A 12,162-nucleotide genomic window follows, 5' to 3' on the forward strand; every position below is an offset into this window, starting at 1 on the left:
CATAATCTCTCTCCCTCTTCTCATATTCAATCATTTGACAAATCCTCTTGGTTCTTCCTTTGAAGACTCTCATGCATTCATTTTTTCCAGCCTCACTGACTGTTCTTTAATTCAGTGGGTCTCAAAGTGTGGTCCCCAGCCCAGCAGCAGAACCATCACCTGGGAACTTGCTAGAGAAGCAAATTCTCAGGCCCAGCCCACACCTCCTGAACCAGGAACTCCGGGGGTGGGGGCCAGCAAGCTGCGTTTTAATAAGCCCTTCAGGTAATTCTAATGCATACTGAAGTTTGCAAACCACTGCCCCAATAGAACCCTCTCCCCCTTGTCATTAGAACATTATAAATGTAATGGGTGTTTATTGTAGAACATTTGGAAAATACAGACAAGTATGAAAGTGGTAAAAAAGTACTCTATAACCCTAACACTCTGAGGGAACCACTATTTCAACATTTTCCCCCAATTTTTTAAAACACATTTATTCTTTATGCTCTTTTTATGGATTATTGCAGTGATTTCTGAGTTGTTCTGCCGGCTTTTGGTCTTCCATTTTCTGCCTTCCTCTCCCCAAATTCATCTTGGATCCACCATCGCTTTCGTCTTTTTAATTGTATCTCTGATAGTGCATCTTTCGGGCTCAGAAACATCCAGTGAGCCACCTTTGCCCCCTGAACTTAGTGCATGTAAACTGCTTATCCTGGTATTGAGGAGTTTTGTGATCTGGTGCTTGTACTCCTATCCACTAACATGTATGCTTCTTAGGGACAAAGACCTTGTCTTTCTGGCACCTAGCACAATGCCATGTACTTGGCAGGCACTCAGTAAACACCTGTTCAATGAATGAGTGCATCTTCTAATACAGTCAAGTCATATTTGATAAATCTGTTTGCGTCTTCATTTCTCCTACCTAGAGCAGCAGTTTGTGAGCAGAATCATCCTATGGTGCTTTCTCGAAATGCCTGAGCACCACTTAGGAGAGCCTGATTCATTAGGTGTGGCTTCTTGGGTGGTTTTGTGAGGCATCCCCAGTTGAGAAGCTCAGGTCTAGAACACCCCTTCGCCATTTCCACAGGTTAAGCACAGACGTATCTTTATTAGATATCCCCCTTCCAGAGTCATCGCCTCTCCCTTCCCCGGGCCTGTTGTACCAGATGTTTCACCTTGTTCCCGCTGTTAGCAGTGGGTAGTGACAGGCGAGGAGTCATCTGACTCAGGCCGGGCCAGTCAGATTATATCCCGGAGGATTTGAAGACTCCAGACAGTCTAAAGATGGTGGGTGCTAAAAGTCAGAAGGCCTCAGGACTGGGTGCTGGCAGCCACGTGTGGCCATCAGCGAGCAGTGGAAGCCAACCTGCAGGGAGGAGAGTGGAGCAGACATATTGAGGGAAGTGGGATAGACATGTGGTCTCAGAGGGAAGGAGAGATGGAAAGAAAAACTGCCTGATGCCTCCCCAGTTCCGTGCAGCCCAGCTCTGCTGCCTGCCTGGGCTTACGCTAGTCTGCTCTTATTTGTCCTCTTTGCTGGGATTTGTTTGAAGGATCCCTGACCAGGAGACCATTTCCAGGCCTGCCTCAGACTTTTCCTTATTTTTGAAAGTCTCTCTGGTCTTCCCACCTGCACCTGCTCACCTACTCAAGTTGTTCCAGCCTCGAGGGGGAGTACTGGGCTTTACATTTCACTGTTCCATAAATAGTCATGCTGCTCTAATAACCAACAGTGTTCCTTACCAGAGAAACATTTAGCAGAAGAATGCACAAAACACCAAGGGAGGAGCATTCCAAGGAAAGAACTGAGGGCGCACATGGACAGGGTTGATGGGCCTGGAATTCAGGTCTTCCAGCTCCCAGATACTTACGTGCTCTCCTGCCCATGCCCAGGTGGGGCTGCGGAATGGTCTCATCAGGTCCCCAATCAGGAAGTATTAGTGTTTCCCAAAATGAGTTCTAGGGCACACACAGGATTCTTCTGTCAAGTATGTTTGTAAAACAATGTGGACAAGACAATGCTTTAAAGAGTTCAACTTATTTCTTTGAGACTTCTCAGGGTCTGTGCTGCAAGGGTCCTTTTGGAAAGTTCATGAGGAGAACTGAGCATGGGGTTGTTTCTAAATGAATCTTCCCCTGAACCCTTATGTTGGGGAGCACGTCCCGGAGCTGAGGTTTTATGGAATAACAAGGTGGAAAAGGCCACACTAAGCCCTCCTTTGGCTTTCAGCAAAGGTCTGGATCCCCTGTTTCAGATGGACACAGACAGGCAAACGTGTGTACCCTGCTCTCCACATTGGGCAGGCTGATCCGCCACTTCCTCTTCAGGGTGAGACCTTTTTACATCTCTTGCCTCATCTGTAATGGGACAGAGAAATTAAGAAATAGATCTGAGAATGCAAGAAAGCAAAAACACACAGAGAGAAAGAAAGGCAAGCTGATTAAAGGCAGACTTCCCTCACTATACTCCCATACTTCCCCCTCTGCTTCTGGCATCTTCTGGCCAAGGCTTGCTATGTCTTTCCACTTTTGTTCACCTAGGATGACTGGTTCAGACACTGGAGGTTAAGAGCTTGCAGCTTTAAGAATGAGGGATTTCATGTGCAATAACCTTCGGCTCACATTCCCTCTTTTTGAACTCTGAGGGGGAGAGAAAGGGCTGGGTGAAAATAATGTGCCACCTCTACTTAATGTTAAGAGATTTCTAGCTATGGTGTGAATGTGGCTGGGGAACTGGGAGGGCTGGGAGCTGGTGATGGAAGGGAAGGTGGAAGGGGATGACTCCTTCCTTTCCAGGCTGGCAAGGGGCTTAGACAAAGGTCTCTGGCCTTGGTTCCTCTGGTGGAGAGTAAGCACCCTCCACTGACAGGCTGGACCTGCACTAGCCTGAGCCACAGGACACTGAGCTTGTCTTGTCCTGGCTTTATTACCAGTTCTGACCCTGACACTCTGTGGCCTCAGACTTCACAGATGATCTAATTTGTCTCTGCCCTTCTACCTTTTGCTTAACGACTCTGGGTAGGTCCCATCACGTGCTCAGTAATAGAAGGGGTGGGGCTGGATGACCTCAGGCTACCCGGGGGCTCCCACCTCTGAACTGTCTCCTGAGTGGGTGATGCCATACAACCTGGAAGTAGTAAGGTCTCCAGTGAGTCTGAAAGGCTTGTCCTTGCTGGACTGGCCACCCACCATCTTGAAGCTGTGTTAAGAGGAATGACTCTCAGATGGGGTCCGGGGGGTAGGGGTGAGTCCTAATTTTTTGAGATAGAAAATATTATCACAACCCCAGCGTGGAGTTTCCGTTCACTCCTCTCTTTGGCTAAGTTCAAAGGTACTGCGTGCTACAGAGGTTTCCCTCCAGGCCTTCTGGATGGTTTTTCTGCCGTGTTCAAATAGCTCACGATGGTCTGTGCATTGACTCAGGTGGGGGTGGCAGGAAGAGTGCTCTGGGCCTCTCCTCTGCAGAGGAACCCACCGATTTGGCTACCTGGGAGTGTTGTGCAATTAGATTTTTATTTTTGTCACCACTGGCGTGTCCTGTTGGCCTCTCTCCTTTCTCCTCTCCAAAGGCAGCTGGTTGGTGTGGCTTTAGCAGTGGGTGCCCGTCCTTTGGAGGTGCCTGGAGACTTGGAGTGGTGGCTGCAGCATTCGCTGGGTGGCTTGGGAATTGTCAGGTCCGGTTCCGAGAGCTCAGACTGCGAAGGAGATGAGACCGGCTTTCGCTCCAGGCCGGCCGCGGCGTTCAGCGCGGTGCACTGCCGCTGGAGAAGCCCCGCCGGCGCGGCCTTTAGGACGCTGCTCTTGCTCTGTGATGGCCACCCTCCCTCCCTTGGCAGACGCGCGGCCACCTGGGCGGGAGGCTGCTGCGCCTTCCCTCCCCGGGCACGAGGTGGGCGCTGGGGGTTGGCCGGACGGCCCTGGGAGGCCCGCCAGGACGCAGTAGTTGGGGAGAAATGGAATCTCCTTTTCTCACCCTCACAAGCCTCACCCGCATCGTAATTCTTTTTATTTTTACTTTCGAGCCTTGTAAGGCATGCGGATGGGGTAAGAGCGTTCCCGCTACACGTTGCCAGCAGCGCAGCGCCGGCCCGCCCGCGTGGCCGGAGCCCCGGGAGGGGACAGGCCACGCGCCGCCCGCCCCACCTGCCCCGCCGCCCCTGGTCGCGGCCGCCTCGGGTCGCGGGGCCCGCGCCGGCCCCTCTGCCCTGCGGTGCCGCAGGAGGCAAGTCCGCGCTGCCCATCCGGCCTGGGCCCCGCTGCGCCTCCGGAGCGCCCGGGCTCGGGGCGCGGGGCAGGCCGGGGCGGGGGGCGCGGGCAGGGGCCGCCCCAGCGGGTCCGCGCCCGGCGCCGCAGGCCGCCGGCGGCCAGGCCCACGTTTTCCCTCTCTCCGGCTCCCTCCGCCCCCTCCGCTCCGTCCCTCCCCTCCGCTCTCCTCCCTCCCCGCGCTTCCCCTCCTCCTGCCTGGTCATGTGTCGCCTTTTTTTGTTTGCAGTGGAAACAATTTCTCGCCGCTCGGCGCGCCCCGGCCCGACGCGCCGCGGCGGAGGCGAGCGGGAGGCGGGACGGGGCGGGGAGAGCGGCGGGGCCGGCGGGAGGACGCGCGGCGCGCCCGGCGGACGCCGCAGGTCCCATGCCGCGCCGCGACCCCCGCGCCCCTGCCGCCCGCGCCCGCGGCCGCCCCCCGCCCGCCGCTCCGGGCTCGCCGCGCCGCGCCCGCGCGTCCCTCGCCGGGCCACCAAGCGATGCCCGCTGGGCACCCGCGAAAGTTTGTGGGCTCCCGCTGAAGGGCAGCGGCGCCCCCGCGCCCCCGCGCCCCGCTCCGGCCAGGTGAGTTTGCGCCCAGCGCCCGCCAGCTCCGAGTGGGCCGGGGGCGACGCGGGGCGAGGGACTCGTCCGAGGCGGTCCCGGAGACGACCTCGCGGCTCTCGGAAGACGCTGGGCTCGCAGCTCCTGGGGGAGGGTCCGGGGTGGGCGCAGCGGGGGCCCGAGCGGGGAAGTTGCAGGTCCGAAGAGTTTCCTGCCCCGACGTGCGGGCTGTTCCCCGGTGCCTCGATTTCCGAAAAGACGCCCGAGAGGGACAGAGTTGGTATTGTCCGCGGAGGACGGGATCCCCGCCGTTCCGGGACGAGGGAGGGGTGCCGATCTGGTGAGACCCCAAGATGAGAAACAGGCTCCTAACAAAGATCCGCCCCCCCCAAACTGTGCAGACTTGGCACCGGCGGTGAACGTCTCCTGAGACCCCCGAGGCCCGACCCCTCCTCACCCTCGCCCTCTTTGAAACCCTCCCTGCGCCCTGCATAAGTTGGGGGACGGCGGGCTTTTATTGATTTGTTTTTAAGCTCGCCGCGGTGCGGCCAATAAAAGGTTTATGACATCTGACCGGCAGTGAAGGTATGCGAGCTCCCAATTGCCCTGTATACGCGGAGAAGAGCAGTTTCCCCGTTGCCCGGCAACGCCGCTGATTGACGCGGGGCGCAGCCAATCGCCGCTCCCGCAGGTCCCCTTGAAATGTTTTTGACAAGTACAGTAGACGGGAGTGGAGCGCGTGCGTGTGCGCGCGCGCGTGCAGGGGGAGGGCTGCCCGGCCCCCCAGACTCGCGGCTGCCCTGCTCGGCTTGGGGAGGATTTCTCAACTTTGCGAAGTTCACATCGAACATCTGTTCAGAGCTGGGCCAGTCATGTCTTTGTCAGTTATTTGGAGACCTGAGACTAGACAAGAAACTAAGCTTTCCCGCAGCATTTTCTCCGTTTAAAAAGAGAAAAAAAAAATAACAAAACACTCCAAGTCATGAAAAAACAAAAAGAGGGTGTGTGTGTGTGTAGGGAACGTAACCAATAACAAAGCGAGAAGTTGTAAGGAGGTCACCAGTGAATAACTATTTGCGTCTCTGGTGGAGCAACCTTGTTGGCAGCAGATTAAAAATGTTTGCTTAACTGCGGGCTCACATGATGCAGATTCTTTTTTTCCCCCCTCTAAAACAGGAGGAAAAAAAGATTTGGCGGATTCTGTTGAGTATAATAATGGAAAACTCCTCAGCTGTGGTTTCTGGGAACTGCTTTTTTAAATGGAACTGTAGTGATCAGCAGCTCTTCATACTGTTGCCATAAAATGCAGGGTTTGTCGGGATGCAGTTAGCGGAGAGCGTGGGGGACCCGGGCACAAAGCAGACGCAGGAGCCAAGGGTGCTGAACCCCCATAACCCTCTTTTCTGGACAGTGCCATTTTCCCGATAAAACCATATTGCTCGCAGTGTTTGTTTAAAACAAAAGAAAACATGGAGAATAGCGTGTTAGTTCCTTTGGGAAGCTACTGACAAATAAGCAAATTAAAAAGAAAGAGAGCAGCATGTTGTCATAGCAACAGTGCAATTAAATTACTTTACTGTCAGCCATGATATAATTTTCCTGTTTGGAAGCTCAGGAGACATCAAACTTTCATTTGGAGCTAAAGTTGACTTCAGTGGCTGGGTAGTGCTCTTTTGTATTCTACTGTGTGGATCTACTGGTAGCTGAGAAAATTTTCTGATGGGATCGGAGGAAACTTTGAGACAAGCCTAGCTTTGATTTGTTCCTAAAGAAGTGAAAAGCAGTATCAGTGTGTATGTACTCGGTCATATCCCCACACTCAAAGACACTAGCTTATTTTTTTTTTTGAAAATATGTCATGTACTTCTCAGGAGTAGCTTCCTCATCGGACAGAAAGAAATATTCCCTGTGCATGAACCTGAGGCATCGAGATGGCCCTGCCTGGGTTGGACTGTGATGCCCCATGGAAGTTTTCTCTCCTTAGGGTTGGACATGTCACAGGAGCTCCTAAGAGCGCCCCTTCAGGCTTTGTGTCCAGCAGATTCTGTCTGTTACCTTTTGGAAGAGGGAAAGTGCTGCAGTCCACTGGCACCCTTGCCTGGCTGTTTAGGGCCCCACGTTATGCTTTCTAGAATCCCGTTCTAGAGCTTCCCCAGCTGCAGTGGTGGTTGTTTCAGATGTAGTGTTAATGGACATTAAGAGACTTAGAAAGATCAGGTCTTTGCTTTTGATTGGTTCATTCATTTTTCTAGGTAGATGGCTTGGTCTTTTTACTGGGGCAGGGTGATTAAAACCAGACACGCTTAAACCAAGCACGTTGTTTTAGCACTGCAAATGGAGAGTGGGAGACCCTTTTCCTTATCGTTACTGTTCTTCTATCTTACATTGTGTGCTGGAGAGTTGAACATGCTTTGTATCTGTAGGGGACATTCTGTTTGTGGACTTGACACCTCCTCCTTTTCTCATCAGATATTATTTTATTCCCTGTTCTAGGGCATTGATAAAAATGAAGATGGTAGTGCCTCATTTTGTGGCAATTTTTGTTGAATTTGTCTTCTTGTCTTGAAGCTGGCAGTTGCTCTCTTGACTCTTTCCACCAATTCTGATGACAGTTAATGCCTTGTCTTACATTCCCATTTACTTGTGCGGTGCCCGAAGTTACTTGCTTTTTATTTGTGGATATAGTGTCACAGTCAAATTTAATGTACTTCTTCCTCCAGTTTGAATCCACAGGATTCCTTGTTGTTGCTCTTTAGAATTGCCAAATGGAATTAAAGTGGCACAGTTTTGGGTCATGATTTTTATGGGAAAAAAATCAACTAAAATATTATAACCAAATTGATGATGCTCATTGGGGCCACATCACACCGAGATCCTTGTGATGGTCTTGATATGGAAACAGCTGAATTTAATGTGAAACAAGTGGCAATAAACTTACAGGTATTGTTTTTTTGAGAAGGATAAACAATGAGACAAATAATACAATGTGTTACGAGTTCTGCGTTGCGCTTATTTTGTAGTGTTTATCATGACGCTTGAAAGAATTTTACATGTGTATTCAGGTATTATAGAGAAACTGAGGCACCAAGAAACAACTGATTTTTCTCGGGGGCACAGTGAGAGTCTTCACAGATCTAGGAAGGAGGCATTGTGAAGTTTCCCATTCTTTTAATGATGTACTTGCACATTGAAGGTGCTGTAAATATTTTCAGTCTTGTTTTATTTAAGGGGTATCAGGCCACCTTGCTATATGAATAGTGGACTGATTTTTCTTATTAGTGTATCTGTATGTGGTGGAATTGTGGGCTGTGTTGCTCAGTGTGGGAGTCATCTGGTGGTGTTCCTGTGTAGCAGGGGGTCTGTAGAGGTGGCAGGGGGAGGTGAGAGAATTAAGGGGGCAGAAGCTGCCTTTCTGCTTTGGGGTGCACCAGCTGATCAATTTCTTTGTGATGTCTTTACTAGGAGCCTTCACGTAAATGGGTCCAGTCATGCCTCCCAGTAAGAAGCCAGAAAGCTCAGGAATCAGTGTCTCCAGTGGACTGAGTCAGTGTTACCGGGGCAGCGGTTTCTCCAAGGCCCTTCAGGAAGACGATGACCTCGACTTTTCTCTGCCTGACATCAGATTAGAAGAGGGGGCCATGGAAGATGAAGAGCTGACCAACCTGAACTGGCTGCACGAGAGCAAGAACTTGCTGAAGAGCTTTGGGGAGTCGGTCCTCAGGAGTGTCAGCCCCGTCCAGGACCTGGACGATGACACCCCCCCGTCCCCTGCCCACTCTGACATGCCCTATGATGCCAGGCAGAACCCCAACTGCAAACCCCCATACTCCTTTAGCTGCCTCATATTTATGGCCATCGAGGACTCTCCAAGCAAGCGTCTGCCAGTAAAGGATATCTACAACTGGATCTTGGAACATTTTCCGTATTTTGCAAATGCACCTACTGGGTGGAAAAACTCAGTGAGACATAATTTGTCATTGAATAAGTGTTTTAAGAAAGTGGACAAAGAGAGGAGTCAGGTAAGCCTCTGTGTCTAGAACTCAAGTTTGTTTTAATTTTTAATTTTTCACCATTAAAAATGAATTTCTATTTTCCATACTGAAGTAGCAGTTGTAAATGGATTTTGTTTTGTTTAATTCGTTTAGATAATTATAAAGAACTTCCTTTTCCTAAGTGTGTTGGTTATGTACTATTTGTAGTGTTTGTACTGTGTGAAGATTTCCCACTGATAGGAGTTTCCTAATCACATGATGGTGATTTGCAGACTCCATTCGTTCTCAGTATCATCCCTCAACGTGGGTGGACCACTTTGGTTTTAGAGTTCAAACAGAGATCTGTATTCCAAGGGCAGCCATTAACCATGAGGGGTGTGTGTGTATTTATATATATTTATATATTTGAGGAAAATTGCTACCAGGGGCTAGAGAAAAATGGCGTTTCTTTTCTTTCTGATTGTTAACTTGGAGAAAGGCAACTTCTCCAGTGTTCTGGAATAAATGGACAGTAATGGCCATTGGGAAGCATATGTATATACTGCAAGACCAAATAGACATGAGTTGCCCTGGTGACTTTCATGAAACCTGGTGTGGCTATGTAAGTATTTGACAACTTTGGAATGAAAATGAAAAATTGGCTCAGGGTAAGGTTTCCATTAGAGATTGACTTTAAAAATTTTGAATTTTGACTCTAAAGCCTTAGTTCATACTTCAAGGTTGACTAAAAGAAGACAGTGTTAATAATTTGCTTTACCTTTCTTTTGAGGCATTAAAATCTGTACAATAGAATAAGGTCGGTCTGACTGTTAGAGGTAGAAAACAAAATTGTGATCTGACTTTGCGTTCTGAAAAGTAGTACAGTCATGGTTAAAATTGCCAAAAAATGTTCCCTCCTCAAAGATTTCGCGTGCCTGTATTTTCCAGCTTTGTTTTTCTTATTAATGCTGCTGTGTGCAGCTGGAGTCCTGTTTTAAACTCTTTTTGGAGTTCAGATTTGGGCGCAGGACCACCGTTGTGTGAGGTCGGAGGCTATGCAGGGTTGGGGCCTTTAATTTCTGTCTCCCCAGAAACGCGTTTCTGTTTCAGGTAGAATCTTGAGCCTGAGACTATTCGACTTGTCATTGGTATGGAAGAATATGCGTAAGGAGGTGGCGTAGCCATATTTCTCCTTGCTCGAACTGAACATACTTGTCTGCAAATGCAGTTCCCCTTATGTTGAAGATAAGGGGTGGGGCTGTGGGGTCTGGGGAGGGGTGTTGCCTGGGAAGAGGACTAAGGAGCTTTACTTTGATCTCTGGTGCAGATGCTGCCTGGATCAAGTGTGCAAATGTGAATATTCATAAGTTTCCAGACCTCTCCTTCCCCAAGTCCTTACTTTTATGTAGCTATAACAATCAAAGTGTGCTACTTTTGATCAGGAAAGGGGAGTTCTGTGACAGTGAAGCTGTTGTCTCTCCACTAGCCTTTCTCCTTCCCTCCACATTTCAGTTTGGGCTTTTGGAGACCAACCTCTGTACTTGGCTCAGTTGAGGGCCTTAAGATCATTCTTTGAGCTTGGAGGAGATTCGTTACTTGCCAGTAAAGACTCGAGTCTGTGGTATTAAAAGCTTCTGTATAGGTGGGTCCTTGTGGCAAGAAAGGGAAGGTCTTAGAAAGCAATTGCACACTTAGCATGCGGAGAAGAAAGTGCTGTTCAGGTCCCCCAAAGCCACATGTCGCCGATAAAGCAACAAACAGGGCGTTTAGTTTGGCGTGAATGGAGTCTGCAAGTTGCCCCGTGCCTGAGTCTCGGTGTTTGACGGAATGCCGGTGCACATGAAAGTAATTTAGCAAATGCACACTCTGAAATGTTAGACAAGACCAACTCTAAAGGGTGCAGCAAGACTTGGGAGGATTATTCATCCGTCAGCCTTGGGGGGTGACAAGTGGGTGTTGGGTGTTGTGTGCTGAGGCCCACTGGGGGAGCGGCACTGCCCCCTCGCCGCCCCCACCACTTGATTCTGGGAGTCATGTTTTCCAGGGGTGAAGGTTGTCAATCCGGATAAACACAGATATCGCCTGTCGAAAGGGAATGGTTTTAAGGATTGGAGGTTGTTAATCTTATGAAATGTTGAGTTCTGGCTTCCTGGCCATCCTGACCTGTACTGACATGTTTCTGATCAAATGCCAGTCAGTTTTGTGGTAGGAGTTTGTTCCCAGTGTTTATGATGCTGTAGGAACAAAGGCGAAGGGTATGAGTTTTTCCTCTTTTCTCCGCTTTCCTTGGGTGACCCTGGGGCCGGCTGGGGGCTGCTGTGAGAGGCGTAGACTCCCCGGTATGCTCAGGTACGCCCAGATGCTTACACCCTACTGGCCTGGCCCAGTCTCTTGGGGTTTTCTCCTATGGCTAGCTGAGTAAAAGGAAGGCATTTCCTCTGATACTTTGCCCAGTGAAAGCCCCTTTGGCTCTATGGGTAAACTTGTCTTTTTCCCAGGGGATTTTATTTGGCAGTAGCTCCCACCCCGAGGTTGGTCTCAACACAATAACTGAATGCACCTGAACATTGTTGAGAAATACGGTAGATGAAGGGGAGGATGGAGGCCCTGCAAGTTGTATGCACTGAGTTAGCCATTCCACTTTTTGTTTCTTCTGGGAGTGAAGAATACCACTGAGCTTGGCGTAGCAGTGAGAATGCGGAATGCTGTGTGATCTTGTCCCTGAGGGCTTGGAACTATATACCCTGTTAGGCCGGGATGTTGGAGAGGGAACGAGCTAGACTGCATCAGCATCACCTGTGGCACTTAATTACCAGTTCTGGGGCCCTCCTTGGAGAACCTGATTCGGTAGGCCTGAGGTGGGTTGGGGGAAATTGGTAGTTCTGATAAGCTTCATGGGTGTTTCTGACATGCAGCCAAGTTTGAGAATCCCTGAACTAGATGCCCTTTTGGGTTCTTTCCAGTTGCTGAGATTTCATCAAGAACACATTCTCATGAATGAGTAAGTCTAGGGGAAAGAGACAGTTTTGCTTCCGTTTTATCTCTTAAAGGACTTCCAAAGATAAGAGCTTTATTTTTATTTTCTGATCATGGAAAATTTCAAACATACACAGAAGTAGAGAACAGTATAATGAATCTGTATACCCAGCACCCCTGTGACCCACATCCAGATTCAGTCGTTGACAAAAGTTTGCTTCGCTTACTTCATTCATTCATTCCCGTTGTTGCTAATGCTGAAGCAAAGCATTTAGAAGCAGATCCGAGCTCTCATGTCATTTTATTCCAACGTACTTCAATGTGCATGAGACTAGTTGATAATTTCTTATAGAACCACCATGCCAGTGTCCCCACTAGCAAAATGAATAGTCTTTTGGTGTCACCTGATACTGGGTCCATGTCCCTG

At 49.7% G+C, this 12,162-nt stretch overlaps 1 protein-coding gene across 3 annotated transcripts in view; it reads left to right on the top strand.

Annotated features, from left to right (window-relative positions):
- The window catches only part of FOXN3 (forkhead box N3), a 270,833-nt gene that overhangs the window by 51,521 nt on the left and 207,150 nt on the right, over positions 1 to 12,162 (top strand). For 2 of the 3 annotated variants that reach the window (XM_012640411.1, XM_012640414.1), the window contains exons 1-2: positions 4,573 to 4,809; positions 8,251 to 8,807. In XM_012640411.1, coding sequence (XP_012495865.1) covers positions 8,265 to 8,807 — 543 coding nt within the window. In that variant the 5' untranslated portion in view covers positions 4,573 to 4,809; positions 8,251 to 8,264. Of the gene's footprint in view, positions 1 to 4,572; positions 4,810 to 8,250; positions 8,808 to 12,162 lie in introns of those variants that run through there. The other variant, XM_012640412.1, reaches the window with a different exon arrangement.

The sequence above is a fragment of the Propithecus coquereli genome, unplaced genomic scaffold, assembly GCF_000956105.1.
Source record: "Propithecus coquereli isolate 6110/MARCELLA unplaced genomic scaffold, Pcoq_1.0 Scaffold152, whole genome shotgun sequence".
Classification (NCBI taxonomy): domain Eukaryota; kingdom Metazoa; phylum Chordata; class Mammalia; order Primates; family Indriidae; genus Propithecus; species Propithecus coquereli.